The 19,255-nt window shown below is 37.9% G+C and overlaps 1 protein-coding gene across 1 annotated transcript in view; it reads left to right on the top strand.

The window, feature by feature from the left end:
* The window catches only part of Nav3 (neuron navigator 3), a 528,911-nt gene that overhangs the window by 393,856 nt on the left and 115,800 nt on the right, over window positions 1–19,255 (top strand). The window contains exon 12 of the mRNA XM_032912252.1: window positions 720–839. Coding sequence (XP_032768143.1) covers window positions 720–839 — 120 coding nt within the window. The remainder of the gene's footprint in view (window positions 1–719; window positions 840–19,255) is intronic.

The following is a 19,255-nucleotide window of genomic DNA, read 5'->3' as shown; positions in this document are numbered from 1 at the left end:
CTTTTTGAAAATTTATTATTTTAATTAGTGTACAAAGCACCTAATTTTCTTATGACACTTCTGTGCATATATAGTTGTCACTGATTCCCTTCCACTGCCTCCTGTACCTCTTCTCTGACACTGCCTAGGCCATTGCAGCTGTAATTATTATGTTCCACTTTCGTGTCTCATGAATTCCGTGATTCTCTCCACACCATTTCCTTGGTTACTTCTAATGGTTATTTCCTGTGATGCTAGAATTGTATTAAGGAAGGTCTTACCTATTCCTGCAATTTGAACACTTTCTCAACTTTTTACTCTAGCAGTTTCAACATTTACGGCTCTACAATTATGTATTTGGTGTGTGTATATAGTGTGTGTTATTTGTGGTGATTGTGCGTGCAAGCAGGTATGTGCAGGGGTGCATGACTACCACGGTAGGCACGTGTGTGTCTGTGGTGTCTGTATGTTTGTGTGTGTGTTTGTGTGTGGGGATGCATGTCTAACAACTTTTATAAAAAGCTACTGACCTATTAGAGTAAAGAATATTGACATTTTAATAAAATTGAAAATAAAATAAAGTTTATTTACATAGTATATATTGTATATGCATATAATGATTTTATTGGGTTGGTTTTTGAGTAGTTATTGAAAGTTCCCAATTCAGTAGTTTTCTTAAGTCATGTGGATAAGGTCGCTAACTTTCTGCTGATTGATGTTGTATTGGTAATTCTTTTCAGGTACATGACAGATGGTGGGCTCAACCTATACACTAGAAGTCTTAACCGAGTGCCAGACACAGCAACTTCCAGGGATGTCATCCAGAGAGGAGTTCACGATGTGACAGTGGACGCGGACAGGTAATCCCATTGGCACAGAGGATGCTGATGTGCACAAAGCTGTTTCATAAGTAAGGTCACCACAGATCTGCAATGTCTACTGCAACTTCTGTTTTGCAATATTTTTTAAAAGGGGGGCACTTTCACTTGCTAGACCACATTAGCTATGTAGTACTGAAAAAATAAAAAAATCATGATCTATAAGACAAACTGTAAAAGCATACACTCATTTTTCTAATTTAAAAGAAACAAACATAGTTAATGTTTTTTTTCTGTCAATTTAGATGCATTTGGATTTAACTGGAGGCAACTATAAAAATGTATTTCAAACCATCAATTACAATAAGTACAATAAGATTGATGTTTCTCGTGAGAGTACTTTGAAAACATGCAGCTCTTGCTTTAGGCTAACATCTTGTTCTCCATTATCTCCAGCTCTTCAAGGGAGTGTGTGTGTGTGTGTGTGTGTGTGTGTGTGTGTGTGTGTGTGTGCACATGCATGCATGTACATATCAGGCATAGCCATTTTTTACTGGAACTGTTCTGTTTGACTTTTATTCGAATCATCATAAATAATGAGATCGGTATCTAAGTCAACTAATATAAAATATATTTCTGATCCTGATTTATTTAGCCTTTCACGCCAAATTTTTATTTCACTGAACAAGAAGACATTGCTTATTTCTATGACTAAGTATTGGTACATAGAATGATTCTTCAATTGAGTATTTATGACAAATACATTAAAATTAATATATCCACATTCTGAAATAAATGTGTGCACAATTTAGTCTATTTTTTTGCAGCCATACCCAAAGAGTAGCTAGTGAATTCTGATTCTAGTTTTCAGTATCATTTCTGATTCACCCTCCATCAATACCTTAAATCATGTTAAACAGTTGGGCCATCCAACCTCTTTCATCTGTAATACCCATTCGCCCAGTCCGTAGAGTCTCTCTGTGTGCAGATGTGTCTGCATGTGCTTGTGTGTGCATGTGAATTATGTAGCTATGTGGGAAATTTTTTCTCCCTGCCTCCAGTCTGAATTTCTTTTAAAATGTATTTGCTCGCTGACTTTTGTCCTAGCTTCATTCCCTAGCCCTGGGCTCTTTTCTCATCCCTTGAGCAATTGTAACTAATTTCTAACCCTGACATTTGCTGCTTTTGTGTCTTGCATGCTCTTTGCTGCACCATTTGCCTTTTTTACCTGCAGTCTCTGTCCAAGGTCCTGTTCTTGGAGAAGTATCATCCCAGTAAATCAAGGTATACTTCTTCCTGAACAATTTCTATCTTTTTTACAATAGGTAACAATCAATGCAGACAATGTCACAATCACCATGTGTTGAGGCTTTAACAAAATCTGTTTTGGTGAATGAACATAGGTAATCTATTCATTGAGTGTGTGTAATCTATTAGGCTAGAAGATGGGTGCGCTTTGTATGGTAAGCAAATGAGATGAGGCACTTCATACTAGGGAAGGGGAATGGATTATGGGAGAGGAGACAGAGATTAAGGGGAAGACATTCAAAGTATGGGTTGCATGTTAGATATAATTCCCTATGTTATTGTTACTTGGCAGTGGAAATTGCTAATGGTATTAACACTGTGCTGGAGTAACCCAGGAATCAACACAATAGTGTCATTGGGTTGGAAAGATTATAAAAGAAAGCAACACTTTACTTTTAAGGCTCATGCTGCGTTCTAGCTGATGAATTTCAGACCAACAGAGAGATCCAAACAAATATCTAATAATTTGGTCCTACCAAACATCGAGTGTCCCTATAATGGTGTAGAACCTAGACCAGAGTACCACTGGAGAACAAATATGCAAATTTCTAGAACCACTCAAGACCCATAGAATGAGAGACACTGAATCCGGAGGTTTAGCTAACTCTCCAGATACTCTACTGTGCAGGACACCAAAACCATTGTCTGAAAATGACCAGTGGATGCTGTGCCTACTGTAACATGAGCATTTAAATATACAAATAGGTTTCAAGGCAAAGAGAATATCAAATGTTAATACGGATCAATGACATCTTTAAGTTAGAACAAATAATGACTTGTCAGATCTGAAAGAAATTCTATGTGAAACTCAACTTTTGGTGATTAGATGACAGATAATTTAAAAGATATGTATGTAGTTAGAGAAAAATAAATTATTCACCGGTGTAAGTTACATAGTCACCATGTCATTTGTTTCTTCTGGAAGAGATGGAGGTCCCATTTTATTATAGACAATTATGATGCTGTTTTAATACTCTGTGTCAGGGAAATGAATTACAATGGATATCACTTAAAATGAATGTTCCAAAATAGTACATTCGAGTTTAGCATTCTGTTAAATTTTCTGTTGTTTTAGAAACTTTTCCTAGTTGTGCTTCCTGCTAAAATTATAAGAAGTACAGATAGAAGATACTATTTCTTTTTATTTGTTACCAATCAAGAGGAAATTTCTGTAGTTGGGATCACATTAAATGTCATTCTTTTCTGATTTGTCTTAACTTCATTCATCAAATCACCTTATATCTGACATAGTAAGAGACCTGAGAAGAAAAATAGAGAGAAGTTATTCATCTCTCTCTCTCTCTCTCTCTCTCTCTCTCTCTCTCTCTCTCTCTCTTTCTCCCTCTCCCTCACACGCACACACACACACACACACACACACACACAAAATCACATAGCATTTATTTATGAAGCCACTGAATTGCATCTTGTCATCATCCTCTTCTGCTCACTTTCAAATTACACCTCACTGAAAGAAGCTGTCATCTTTCTATGTGCAGTCATATCTGCAGTTATGTTTTACATGTTATGCTCATAGAATGTAAGATTATGGAATGTAGGCTGACCTCTGGTTTTGTATCCCAATACCTGCCACACTGAGGGAATTCAATAAGTATTTCCTAGAACAAATGATCATATCAGCTTAGAAGACAGAGAAAAGTGGTTTCAAAAGGAAAATATTGGAAATATTGTCATGCTATTTGTCTTAGTTAGACTTTTACTGTGAACAGATACCATGACCAAGGCAACTCTTTAAAGTCAATATTTAACAGGGGCTGTCTTACAGATCCAGAGGTTCAGTCCAGTATCATCAGGATGGGAGCATAGCATCCAGGAAGGCATGGTCTACATCTTCATCTGGAGGCCACTAGCAGAATACAGGCTTCCAGGCAGCTAGGATGAAATTCTTAAAACCTACGCCCACAGTGATACACCTACTCCAACAAGGCTACACCTAATCCAACAGGGTTACCCCTTCTAGTAGTGCCACTCCCTGAGCTAAGCATATATAAACCATCACACTATATAAAGAGTTTTCACATACTATAGAGAATGAGAGAAACACTAAAAATCCTTCTAAGTTACACTGTTTATTTTCATCTCATTGTTACTTTTATTTCTTAGGTTTTATAAAAAGTTCTATACAAGTTTACTAAAATAACAGCAGGCCCATCTTGCTGGAATTAGGAAAATATTGTGATGAATTTTTATTTTTTTATTTATTTACTTACTTATTTCCCTCACGTGTACGGGTATTTTGTCTGCATGCATGTCTCTGTACCAGAAAGGAGCACCAGATCCCTTTCAACTGGAATTACAGATGACTGTGAGCCCTTTATGGCAGCTGGGACTTGAATTCAGGTTCTCTGGAGTTAAAAACAGGGCTCTTAATCATTATGCCATCGTTCCAGCCCCCAATCATTTATAGTAAATCCTATAGGTTCCCTTTTGAATAACTTATGGTTAAAATATGAGTAGGCAGTAAAGATCAGCTACATACCTCTTGCCACTAAATTAAAAATGAATGCCCCTCTCAAAAAACAGGGTTCCAGCAACTGGCAAGGGTATGTTCAAGCCATGATGGTTCCTCTGTGTAAACCCATCCTAGCTCTGTATCCTCTGTCACCAGAATTAAAGAACGTGAATAGTAAATGAAGAGAGGTCAAGAATTTCAAGAACTCTGCTAATAGTAATATAGAAAGACTTACAAAGAACAGTATATATTAAGCAGGTACTTTAAAAAGGCTTGAGATATTCTGACACATATTCTAGGAGAGATGAAAAGGATTTTGGAGAAGACCAAAGAAGCATAGAAAAGTCTGTTGTATGAGAGGATGGAAGACCCCAGGAAAGCATTGCCCTCTGAGTCAGTTGAACAAGGTGTACATGAGCTCACAGAGACTGAAGCATGGATCTACACCAGTTCCTCTACATACATATTGTAGCAGTGGCCCTCAACCTATTGATTTTGACCCCTTTGGAAGTCAAGTGACACTTTCAAGAGATTTCCTAAGATCATGAGAAAACACAGATCTTTACATTACAAATCGCAACAGTGCTGAAGTTAGCAATGAAAATAATTTTATGATTGTGGGTCCTCACTGCATGAGAAACCATATTAAAGAGTCACCACAGGAATAGGAAGGTTAAAAACCTCTGTATTATAGCTTTCAGCCTTGTATTTTTATGGGACTCTTCAGTGTGTGAACAAGTAGGTCTCTAATTCTTATGCCTGCTCTTGGGCTCTTTTCTGTCTGCTGGGTTGCATTGTCCAGCCTCGATATGTTAGTTTTTGCTTCCTCTTATTGTATTTTGTTTTGTCATGTTGGGTTGTTGTTATCTCTTAGAAGCCTGTTATTTTCTAGTGAGAGAGAGGATGTAGATCGAGAGGAGAGGGAGAGAAGTAGAGCAAGGGGAAACTGTATGAGAAAAGAATGTATTTTTCAATAATGTGAGAACAAAACAAAAAGAAGCCATTAATAAGACAGTTAGTGTGCAGTGAGAGAGCAAGGTAGGAATGACAAGAAACAAAGAACATAGGCTATCAGGCCTGGTTGTTTGTGTAGTAAATGATAAGACTTTTTGCATCTTCTTTCATTTTTTAAATGACGAAGTAAAAGCACATACTAATATTGTTGTATTTTACAACAAATCATCTTGAACCAATCAAAGTAAGCAGTGCACCTGGTAATAATGCTTCTGTGCAGAATGTAGCTGGGAGCAGCTACCTGATTAAGTGTGAGTGACTGAAAAACTGTTATCTCAGCGTTCAACTTAAGTTTAATCCAAACATACAAATCTAAGGTCACTGTGGACATCGGGGCACCTCTCAGAAGAGCTGGCCTTGAGCTTACCTAAGGCTTATTTTAGCAGAAATTAACATGTGTTGAATTATTATGCACATCAGCACTATGCACATTAAAATCACACTAGAATTTCTGTGTAGAAAAGAAAGCAAGCCCTGCAATTGAGAAACAAATGGATGCTGTTTCTGATGGTTTGCTTATGCTTGGTCCAGGGAGTGCCATTATTAGGAGGCCTTGTTGGAGTAGGTGTGTCCTTGTGGGAGTAGGCTTAAGACTCTCATTCTAGCTGGAAGTCAGTCTTCAACTAGCACCCTTCAGATGAAGATGTAGAACTCTCAGCTCCTCATGCACCATGCCAGCCTGGATGCTGTCATGCTCCTGCCTTGATGATAATGGACTGAAGCTCTGAACCTGTAAGCCACCCCCAATTAAATGTTGTCCTTTATAAGACTTGCATTGGTCATGGTATCTGTTCACAACAGTAAAACCCTAACTAAGACACTATTTCAAAGCCACTAAGTCTATGGTATTTTGTTGTAGAAGTCTGGACAGACAAGCAAGGTGTACCTGTGTGGGAGGAGGGTTAGTTCCGAAGAACTACCTCTGAAATAGAAAAGGTACCGTTAACATTAGTGTAGATAGATGGTAAAATACCTGGAATTTCTAATTCTATTCCTCTGTAAATCTCAATTGTACTGACATCGAGGTTAGAGTACTGAGAAATTAATCCTTATTTACAATCATGACTGAACATTAATGAACGTGTCAAAGATATAATCTTTTCAGAGAGATGCTGAAAGCTTTGTTAAAATGATATCATCTTCACTGAGATCAAATTTATATGACAAAAATTACCCATAGTCAATGCACACTTCAGTGACATTTAGTGAATACAGACAAACACTGCTTATTTCCAATTATACACCATTCTCTTAGCTCAGAAATGCCCCTAATATCTATTGACAGCCATCTCTACTTGGATAATCAATCTTGTTCAACTACTCTTATGCTTCAGGTTTCTACAGACTTGCTTTTTCAGTGTACTTTATATTAAGGGGTTGCTACAGTGAATAGTTTCTTTCACTAATTCTATTTCTTATTTTAAGGTTACAAAGTACAAAATCTTAAATGTGGGGTTGTTTGCACTTTATTCTTCACGGTACTAAGGTTCTTTACATAACCTATGGCTAGGCTGTTAATGCTTGTGGTAAATTCAAGTCTGGCCATGCTTCCTGATGCCTTACGCAGTAGCTTGTGTAGAAGAACAGAAACAACATAGAATTAAATTTACCCAGGACTAACCACTGGCTGATTGAATCTAATAAGAGAATCTCTTGTCTCGAGTTTGTTTGGTTGTCTTTGTTGGTTGGCTGATTTTAGAAATAGGGTCTTGGAACACAATATAGGCTAATCCTGTACTGTCTCCTCTGTCTTGAGTTATTGAGATTACAGGTATATGTCACATTTATGACTCAGATATGATTATATAATATTTATATAAAGTATTATAATATTTATATAAGTATATAATATTTATATAAGTGATGAAGGCAGGATATAAACTGAATGGAGATTGAGAAGTACAAAATGATGGTAAGCTATGAGACAAAGGGTTCTAAAATACAGTGGGTACTGAGTTCATGTGTATGTCTGATGAAAGGATGGAAATAAGACAGGTTCCTCAGCCTCTTCATGCAGTGAAGTAAGACACCCTAAACATATAGTCACATTGAATCTCTAAGTCTACCATTGATAGTACCATGCAAAGTATTGCCATTACAAAGAGAATCATGGGATGTTATAATAAAGCGGTGTAGGAAATCATGCATGAATGTAGGAAGCCTTTGCTGTTCCCATACCTGCGCCAAACAGAAAAAAAACTAAAGTCAACATATTTTTCCTAGAATGGCAAGCAAATATTTTATAGGTCAGACTCATTATGCTTCCCTTTACTCTGTGTGCACTGTAAAGACTCATTCTAGTCTGTGTTCGTTTGCTCTAGCTTAATGTCAGAATCATATATGTTCATACCTTAAGTATTTCCTTCATTAGCGTGTTAGCATTCCATAGTAATTAAAAGTAAGTAAATATTAATAGGCTGAGGGGAAAATAGGTAAAGTAAATGTCATTACTTCATTTCAAAATCAGATGGCCAACCTTTCTGCTCATAGATCTTAACTGTAAATAGAGGTAGTTAAATGACAGATACTAGGGACATATAAAAACTGCTTTTGATGTCCATCATCCTCTCATTGGTACTCTGCCCATATTTCAGGCTTCTGGGCTGATGCCTCCAGTTATGAGAGCAGGCAGCTCTCATAATGAATAAACATAAAAACTCCTTCTAGAATTGGTTTATACCACACATGTAGTGAGATACTGTCCTCAAAGATCTTTACAGAGGACATAGGAACTGGGATTGTGAAAATCTTAAACACTGTTGATTCAAAGGATATACTGACATACAACTAGCTCAGGTCATAGATATGCCTTAACTGGAATTTCTTTCAGTACCTTTCATGATAAGAATGCAACTACACAAGTGTTATAAAATGCTACATGACATTTTTGAAAGACCTGTTTAGCAGGCAAAACACACACACACACACACACACACACACACACACACACACACACACACAGAGATATACATATGAAAAAGTTCACTTAGATGAGTTTGGGTCATGGTGGTACTGTAGGCATAATTGTAATTCTAGCATTTTGGGATTTGGGAACTTTGGAAGGTAGAGGAGGAGGATTATGAACTATAGACCAAACTCTGTTACATAGACCAATTTAACGTATCCTGGACTAAATTGTAAAAACCCTTTCTCAAAAAATAGTCCTAATATTAAGATTGACCAAAACTTAACTTTGTCACTTTATAATTTTCCCAGTAAAAGTCATATTTATAGTGCTTTAGTTTATATAGGATTCTCCACCATATGAATAATTATGATTTATTATGCATATATAATATACATATATTATAAGTGTGATTTGTTATTGAACCTTTGGATAGTAGCAATTAATGATGAGACTAGAAGAAAGGTAAGAGTTAAGGTGGTTATAATAAAAATGACTCAGAAGACCTAGTTTGTACAGCAAATGTGTTTTATTGTTTAAATAGATTATTTTTTCATTGCAATAGGCCCATTATGACTTTTTGTTACCCTTTAATAACACTAAATATTAGCCATAATAAGAATAAATATTACTAAAGAAGATTTCCTAGAGCAAGTAATTTACCTGAAGAATTTGTTAATAAACCATGATGACTTATTTTGAACCCAGTTCCTGTGTTTTTGCTGTTATTTAAAAATATAAATTAGTTCAAGATTCTAATTATGTCTTGAAGACAAGTTCTGACTTCTGTGAAAACTTTCCCTGTTATACTAAATATATCTGCTTAGAATTATGAACAGACTTTTTCAGTTCAGCTCAAAAGAATATGTTAGTTCGCTAAGTGGACATATTCTGTATCTACCGCATGTTGCCAATAAAATGTAAAAACGCAGAAGATACATTTCTGATGGATCTGGAGTGCCTACGGCAGGGGTTCTCAACCTGTGGATCACAACCCCTTTAGGAGAAGAAAGACAGCCTTTCACAGGGGTCGCCTAAGACCATCACTTTACAAGTCATAACAGTAGCAAAATTACAGCATAAAGTAGCAATGAAAACAATTGTATGGTTGGGGGCCACCACATGTGAGGATCTGTATTAAGGGGTTGCAGCATTAGGAAGTTTGAGAGCCACTGCTCTAAAGGATGGCTACCCTATTGGTCCTGGGAAAGCAAATTACAGGTTTTTTGTTCTTTGTTATGATGCTGGAGATTTGTTCTGAGACATGGTTTGCCTATATAGCTTAAGCTAGCCTCAAACTTTCTGTCTTCCCTTTATCCCCACCAGGGTGCTGAGATCTGGGGTTTGGGCTTCCATGTCTATGCATTTAAGTCTGTCATGATCTTGACCGTAAATACTTGTGGAAATATCTCTGAAGCATTCAGAAAGAAGCAGAACAGTGCCGGTGGGGCATGCTTCTTGTGTATGCCGACAAATCCTCATGTAGCATTGAACGATAATGGAAAAGCAACCTGGACTTCTAATACTAGAAGTTTTTTTTAACAAAAGAAATAAAATTAGAGTGATCATGTTGGGGAATTTAATTGTATAATTTTATTTAATAAGTTCTACGAAGACATGAAACTTTCTTTTTTCAAATACTTGGGTTGAATTCCTTTTTTAATGGGCTAACTAATGGAGTGAGACAGCAACCCATGATCATTAAATTGAGGACTTCTGGCTGTCACCTGATAAGGTCTATGCTGTCTTCACTGTGGCTGCAGAGTGGGTGGCCACGATTTATTCATTAGTGTCATATGTCCTCCATTTAAATCTCTGCTTGACTTCATTTTTGTTTGCAACGGTTGAAGTTATTTGCAATAAGCTGCCGTTTTTATTTTCGGCGTCCACAGAACTCCCATATGGTTTTTCAGATAAATTGTAAGTGAAAGCATTTTCATTAAAGATGAGCGCTTATTTTCTGAGAGAAGTTGGTCGTTTTGTTCTTACAAAATTATCATGTGAGTACTGAAGAAACTTTCCATGTATAAAAGTTCAAAAGGAAATATAAAAATAACTCATCGTCTCCCATCCTAAGGACAACCAAGGTTATTGCTCTAACATGCTTCCCTTGGTCTTGCCCAACCTTGTATCTAGTTCTGTAGTTTAATATACATACATACATACATACATACATACATACATACATACATACATACATGCATGCATACATATGCATATACATACATACACATAGGTTAATTCTCTTTTTCTTATATTAATGAAATACCTATGTACCATTTTAAATAAAAAAATTAAGTTATCTCAAAGTTTTGGAGGCTGTTGGGCATCTTGCTTGCATGGCTTCGGTCCTGGTGAGGACCCTCCTGACTGTGTCACATCAGCAGGTTGCAGGAGTGAAGACACTTTCTGAATACCAATCATGCCTTCACATAGGAAGCCAGAGAGTGGATGAGGCTATGCTGGGGACTTTACAGCAATCTCAGAGCACTACAACAAGGTCTAGCAGGGATGGCGCCATTGAGAGCTCATCCTGGGGGTATGTACAGTTTACCTGATTAGTCAGATTCCTGCTTTTCTCTGTTTAGATCCTATAATCCAGGCTACAAATGTAGTCTACAAGTCTAGTCAAGGCTGTCATTTACACTGTACATACTGCAAAATAGGTGCTTAATCAGACAGACAATTGTGGGTTTTGTTTGTTTAGCTTTGTTTGGGGTTATTTTGGAAAGAGGGTCTTGTTAGTTACTCCAGTCGACCTTCATATGTTTAGCTCAGGTTAACCTTGAATTTATAGCAACATTTGTGTGCCCTTTCTTGATTCTTGGTATTATAAACTGCCTACAAGCATAGGTTCAAATTATTAAATCTCTAGCATTTGTGCACATTTAAGAAAAATGCAGCCTTGGTGGTAGGATTTGCTATAAATTAGTGTATTACAAAGGAGTTTAGTGTACAGATTCCTAGGTTGGTTATAGCTAGGATACTCACTGTTTATTTGACCCAGGCATGTTATTTAGCATTCTTGGCCTGCTGTTTATCTGGTCAAATGAATGACTTATAAAAATTATATGTTTCTTTAAAATCATATTAAATTTTGCTTAAATAAAAACAATACTGATTACTTGCAAACTGGGAAGTCTGCAATTAACTTTGGAGTTATGTGTGTCTGTACCTGTTGATATCCCACCTCTTGGTAGCTCGTAGCTTGGCTGTAGTATGTCCAGAGTGTAGACTTGATGTTCCTTTGTTACCGCAATTCACTCTTGGTCCTCTGAGATTTAAATCCAATGAAGCAGAAGCAAACTTTTGCAAGGTCCTTAAGGCAAATCCAGATGGAGACGACCAGGCTATCTGCACTTTCCCTGCCAATTGCCGAGGCCAAATAAGCAAATGAACTACAAGGATTTATTGACATGCTTGTGTGCTTAATCTGCAGAATTACCAACACCTTCTCCACTCCCCTTGTCCCATGTCGGAGCATTCTGGCTTCTAGTCCATGGATTTACTTTATCTCTTGTCTTGTGAGACCTCAGTTCACTCCTTTCAAATACCAGTTACGTGTGCTGCCCCTAGCAACACCAGAATAGTTTATGTCTTTGCTTATGTCTGGAATCCCTTATTCAAACCCAGCATGTAATCCTCCACAGTTTCCTCTTTCTCACTACAGATGTTGTCTCCCCTGTATACTTGCCTCAGGACCACTTAAGAGGTGCAGCGCCCCTTCCCTGAGCTGTGTCAGGTATATAAATTACTGTCTCAGTTGAGGATCCGAATATACCTATCTCTTCTAAAGGCCTGTGACTTTCTAAGAACTCTCTCCATACTTCTCTGACTCCTGCCCCCCCAATCGGAAATAATTCCTGTCACAAAACATATATTTCTTTTTCTAAAACCCCGTTCCACTATGTGCTTCCTTGCATAATAACTAATACTTATACAAAATATTTATTCCATATTGTGTGACTCTAGATTCTTCATCCATACCACAGGGTCCCTGACACATCGTTAGTCTCCAATAAGAGTTTATTGAAGGAAGAGAGAAAGAAAAGAAGGATGTAATTTTTTTTCTTGTTTGTCTTTTCGAAAAAAGATTTTACTGTTTAGCCCAGTTTGGCTTCAAATGTGGCATCTTCTTATCTCAGCTTCCCAAGTAGTAAACCAGGTATGAGCAGTGCTTGTTTTCCATAGAAAGGAAGGATCTGTTCCAGTCTTTTAGTCCCATCTTCATATTTTCTCCTTCTGCATGCTAAATCCATATTTCTTCTCCTATATAAACATCAGTTGTATTGGATTAAGCCATAGTCCCATGTGATCGTGTTAGTTTGAATTTGTAAATAATGACCTTATTTCCAAATGCGTTCAAATTCTGAGAGACTAATGGTTAGGCCTTCAAAATGTGAGTTCTAGGCACTGATAGGCCAACCTACAGCATTCTTGCTAACAGGGCATTGTCTCTGACTTGATTTCTGTTAGAGGATCAACTTAAAAGTGTGAGAGTCATCCCTCTTTTTTCCTCCCATCTATTAGTAAGCCATAGCTTGTCACTCATATGTAAGAACAGACAAATAGAATTATACTGAAGCAACACAAAGTGATCTTCTGAGACCACTGCTCCCCACTTTCAAATCAAGTGGCTGTGTTATAGATGCCCAGACATTTTAGCAGCAGAGAAGTGTATTTAGAAAGTCCAATGAAAGAAAAATATTTTTGATCATACGTATCACAAGTTATTTCTTGCCAGCCTTTAACCATATCATAATGCTGATTCTGTAGGTAGATCAAGAATATACTCTTCCATAAATGACAGACTTCTGTGTCCATGCAACATTTCAGGAATTGCTGAAAAATGAAACTGTCTCTCCCAGCTCCCAGCTGTGAGCATGATTTGCTGTTGGAAATGTCCTTCAGCAGCAAACTCTGTCTCAGCGTGTACAAGTGATTCAATCATTCAGTCTTACAGCCTGCACAAGGGAGTGCTAGCATGAGATTCCCACGGGTCTGTTTTTTTAAAGGAAAATGCAGTGTAGTAAGTAGCATTCTTAGACTCGAGGACTTAGATTTATAATTTAGTTGTTTGAAATTACTTTTATAGAAAGAGCCAACTGTTCTCATTAGCCAAATAAGTGTGTTTTTAAGCAAAGCCTGATATAGCTATTCTCTGAAGGGTATGTATGTATGTGTTTGTCTGTTTGTTTGTTTTTGTTATTTTCTTCTCATTCTTGGGGAGATGACTTGCCTAGTCTTGTTGGGACTAGATGCCTCAGGGTGAGGTGGTACCCAGAGGGGTATTCCCCTTCTCTGAGGAGCAGAGGAGGGGTCAATTGGGGAAGGGATTTGTAAGGGTGGGGCTGGGAAGAGTAGAAGGATAGGGCTCTGATTTGGATATATTCTTCCCTTCCCTTTCTTTCATCCTACCTCTCCCATATACCTACTCTTTCTAAAACTGATGGCTGTTTTTTGATTACTATTGCTGTGTGCCTGAGAGAGAGAGAGAGAGAGAGAGAGAGAGAGAGAGAGAGAGAGAGAGAGAGAGAGAGAGAGAGAGCTGATCCATTTTGTGTAGTCTGAAAATAATTTCAGAACTGACCACTTTGTATTGGCTAACCAATGAAAGTGCTCATCCCATGGAGAGAGTAATACTCCTCTTTTGGCAGTCATTAATTATGTGTAGTTCTTTGTCTAGGGCTAGGCACTGTGAGACTCCCCCCAGTCTCCTCATTAGCACGTCTATTGATGTTTTCATTCTTCTGGTCTCATTGAGGCAAATCCATCTTCAAACCGTTATGGTCATCTGCCATTGATCTGTCTGTTCTCATAAGTGAAAACGTTTTCATCAGAAAAACTAGACAGTGCATTTTTTGTGTTTGCTATTTGCTGTTGATGGCGTCTTCGTGACTGGTCTCAATTCTACTTTCACAGGAGTCACGGTGAATGTGTACATTTGGAGCTGGGGCTGGAAATCAGCTCTGGAGCTTTTGCTCGCCACACTCAAGGGTCTGGGACCAACAGCCTGCTCATTTAAAAATACATAAGATAGTACACTAAATGTACATAACACAGGATAACCATAATTTTGCCATTTTTCTTTTCTTTCTTTTTTTTGTTAGAATGAGGTGTTTGATTTTTTTTTCTTTTTGTGTATTTTTTAATCTACATTTTAAATGTTATCCCATTTCCTGGTTCCCCCTCCAGAAACCTGCTATCCCACCACTCCCCTCTGTTTCTATGCGGGTGCTCCCTCACCCACCCAGCCACTCCCTCCCAGCTCCCTGCCCTGGCATCCCACTGCACTGAGACATCGAGCCTTGACAGGACCAAGGGTCTCTCCTCCCACTGATGCCCAACAAGGCCATCCTCTGCTACATATATGGAAGTAGCCATAGGTCCATTTCTGTTTTCTCTTGGGATGGTGATTTTTGTCCCTGGAAGCTCTGGAGGAGGGAGGGTCTGGTTGGTTGGTATTGTTGTTCTTATGTGGTTGCAGACCCCTTCAGCTCCTTCAGTCCTTTCTCTTAACTCCTCCATTGGGGACCCTGGTCTCAGTTCAATGGTCGGCTGGGAGCATCTGCCTCTGTATTTGTCATGCTTTGGCAGAGCCATAGAAGAACATATTAGCCAGGGTTAATTTTGAAATAAGAATGAGGAAAAAAAAGAACTTATAGCTTCTTTAATTGGAGAATAAGTAGAAATCCCAGATGTGTTGATCCTATCATGTGGAAGAGAATGTGCCATCTCTCAGAACACTGCTTGAGCTACCAGGCCCTCCTGTGAACCCAATGGAGGGCCCATCAACCCCATGCCTGTAGGATGGCTACACTCTTCTTTGCATAGGTCAGTGAAGGAAAGGGATGTTGACTTTTGTTTAAATATATAACAGATACAGTGCCAAGTTCTTTTTGACCATAATCCAAGATACTGTATTTTTCAATGAGGCAACAGAATAAAAGCACTTAGCATAACACTTTAAACACCCCGTGAGCCTGCACCCTCTCCCCATTTTGGTGGCAATAGAATGTCAAATAATAGCCATAGGGACAAATACCTCTCTCATATCTGGTCACATGATGTGAGTTAAGGATAAAATATCAAGAAGTACACAGGCCAGTAGAAACTAGAAAACTAGAGAGTAATATCTCCTTAGACGCTGCAGAAGTGAAGCAGTAGGCATCTGATTTCTGAGGATCGATAGAACACTTTTGTAAGATGAAGTTGTCTGTGCAATGCAGAGAATGAATCGTCAATTAACTCTTCAGTGTTTTCTATTTTGAAGCATGCTTTTAAAATAGATTTCACCTGCATAAATGTTCTCCCGCACAGAGACTTAATCACCTCAGCCCGAAGACTTTCTTTTCTTGCCATTTTTCTTCTATTGTTATTATAATGACAGCAACTCATTAGCTCAGTGGGTGTCAGTATTGATTATGATGTTCACATCTTAATTTTTCCCCTGATAAGTTTAGTTTCTTTCTAAAATAGATCATAATTTGTGATTGGTTGCCACTTTGGAGTCTTGCCAAGATATTGCGTCAATTACTCATACAAGGTCATAGTGTTCAGATTGATTTTCCTGGCTTTAGAGGACCCTGTACTCTTGTTCCTCTCTGATGCTATGTTTTATTAACTCAGTGGCAAGTGTCGACTACAGAGTGGAATTAATCGGAAAGGCAAAGTGCATGATGCAGGTATCCTCAGGCCCATCTAATTATCTCAAGCTTGTTTGTATTATGTCCTCATTTGGTTGCACACATGCACATGAGAACAATTGACCAACTCAAAATCCTATCAATGGGGACTTAGGAATCACAAACTGGATTATGGTGGCTTTTAGAGATTGTATTCACATGGCAAGCTAAAAGACATGGGAAGCAATGGTAAAAAGGCAATAAAGAGAGTTGGAATTTTGTGTCTTAAGAGAAAAACATACTAGGCTATGAGTCTATAATGTTTTATGTGAAATATTTGATTACCTTGCAATAACATCTCTGAGATCTATGGACTATTCCATCACTATCATAGGAAAAAATCAACACCGTTTTTTTCAGATATATGGAATATTCCTTTTAGGAAAAAGGCTCTCAGTCCTTTAATTATTCTCTCACAGACACGGGTAGTGAGTCTGGCAGGTCAGTACTGCAGGAGCCATGGCATAGCTAATCGGGATGTAGATCTCTGTGCTCAGCACAGCTTGTGAATGTCAAGGAGGTGAATGCCTGATATGAACTGTGGAAGGTGGGAGACAGAAGAAATACTCTTTGTTTTTGATGTTCCTCTCAGCCAACTCATCCTGTTGCTATTTGCTTGAACACCATCATTCCTTAGTTTTGCATCTTGCACCCTTCTCTCTTCAAACCTCTAAGTAAGCTGGTTGACATCATGGGAACCTGACAGGGTGGATTGGAAATAGGAGAAATGCTTGTGGAAGATGCTATGAGTTCTATTCTTTCTGTGCAGAAATGAAATGTTTCTCCTCCTTCTGGGAGAAGGACCTAGGGACTCCATAGATCCTCCTGGGCATCAGCAGCCTCTGTTCTGAGACATTCACCACCACCTTGCTTTTCCTTTGTAATTCACACTGTACTAAGTTAATAACTTAATGAAATTATAACTTTTAATATATACTGTGGTGGTTTGTATATGCTTGTCCCTTATAGGGAATGGCACTATTTGGAGGCGAGGCCTTTTTGGAGTAGGTGTGTCACTGTGGGGATGAGCAAAAAGATCCTTCTCCTAACCTACCACATGGGAGTCAGTCCTCTCCTGGAACAGTATGGAGAACTCTCAGCTCCTCCAGTGCCATGCGTGCCTGGAAGCTGCTTTGTTTCCCGCCTTGATGATAATGGATTGAACCCCTTCAACCTGTAAGCCAGCCCCACTTAAATGTTGTTCTTTAGAAGAGTTGCCTTGGTCATGGTGTCTGTTCACAGAAGTAAAACCCTAAGATTTATACACATCTATTCCAAGAAACTTGCTCTTTAAACTTTTTTTCTGGAAAATTCTACTTTAACAGTAGAGACAGGAGCTTTGGGTATTCAGATTCTCCATTAGGCAAGTTTATGAGTTTATATATGCATATATTTCTATTATATGTTCTCTCATAGAACAAGAGAAGTTAATGGTGTAGTTCTACAGCTATATTTCTATTGAAAGATATTTGTTAAGCAAATATCTATTGATTATATATATAATATATAGTTATATATTATATATATAATTTATAAGACAAAATTTATGTATGCTATTTGTATTGCCACATGTCTTCAGTTCTATACATCCCCCTTTTAATTTCATTGTTTGGTTTGATGATATGTCTTAGTATGCAAAGAATTATCAGGCAAGCATGAGAAGAGGACTTTAGATCCTTAAAACCCATGTAAATGTCAATGTGTATGATGGACATACTGTCATCCCAATGCTCTGAGCACAGACACAGGAGACCCCTTCAGCAAGCTGGCTAGATGGACTGTATGAATCAGAGATCTCTGAATTCAAGTGAGAGAACGTGTGTCTATAGAGAAAGTAGAGAGATAAGGAAAGACACCAGAGGTCATCTCTTCCCTCCACATTTGTGAGCACATAGGTGCACATGCACTCAACCCCATGTCCTCTCATTAATGTGTTTATGTCTACACACATATAGATTGTAACACATACAAAATAAACTCCATTCCCTCTATCTTCCTATTACCACAAACCCTTCTTTTATGCATCCTAGAATCCAATACCCACAGCTCCTTGCACTTAATGAGGTCATTCGGAGAAACTTAAGACCTGATTCCTGTATTATCCAAGCTTTCAGCTCCAAGTCATTATTCACTCTCTAGATCTACCTACTCATAATTTGTTAGATGTTGGTATGCACAGAGCCTAGCTGCAGATGATCCTGAGTCCTTAACCTTATAGCCACACCATGTAATTTGGCATTAGTACCACCTTACTCTTTATTCAAAAATGTTTGACTTTTACACTTTCTAACAACTATTACTACTTTTTAAAGTTAGTCTCTGTACTATCTCTACTCAAAGAATAGCAATTTACAATAGATTCAATCCATTAATCATCAATTTGCCAAAAATTAATGATATTGCTATTTATCCATTTACTTCTTGGTGAAGCTTAGACTCCATAATTCATCAAAAAGCTTTATAACTCCTTCTTGGATAGCTCTTTTCTACCAAACATAACATTGTGTTCATTTGTTTGTCTAGCAAAACTTGAATGCATAGATAAACTTGACATTTCATCTACTCTGCTTTCCCCACCTAAAAGTAACCAGAGCAACATTTTAAAAGTGATTCAAATGGAAGGGGTGTGGTTATATCTCAGTCATAGAATGCTAGCCTGGTGTGGTGCTTTATTGATTGTCAACCTGCCACAGTCTGGAGTTGTCTGGGAGGGGGTCTTAATGAGGTATTGTCTAGATTGAGTTTGCCTGTGTGCATGCCTGTGGGAGATTGTCGAATTTGTGTTCATTGATGTGGAAATATTGCTCAGAATGTAGTGGCTCTACTTAATGATAACCTATTTTTCAAGATCTTTTTTTTGAAGATTAAACATTTATTTCATTATTTGATCACTTGAGAAATCATATATATTGTTAGGATGGGGGAAAATAAACAAATTTGCCTTCAAATAGAATCATCTTTAGCAGCATGAAACTAGAGGAAAAACAAACATACATCATAACTATTTGACTCGGCATGGTAGTGAAAATCCATAATTACAATAAAGTATTTTATAGTAGGCTGACACAGGAGA

The sequence above is a fragment of the Rattus rattus genome, chromosome 1, assembly GCF_011064425.1.
Source record: "Rattus rattus isolate New Zealand chromosome 1, Rrattus_CSIRO_v1, whole genome shotgun sequence".
NCBI lineage: Eukaryota > Metazoa > Chordata > Mammalia > Rodentia > Muridae > Rattus > Rattus rattus.
Note: the sequence above shows the minus strand (reverse complement) of the source record. Positions and strands in the feature narration are given on the sequence as shown.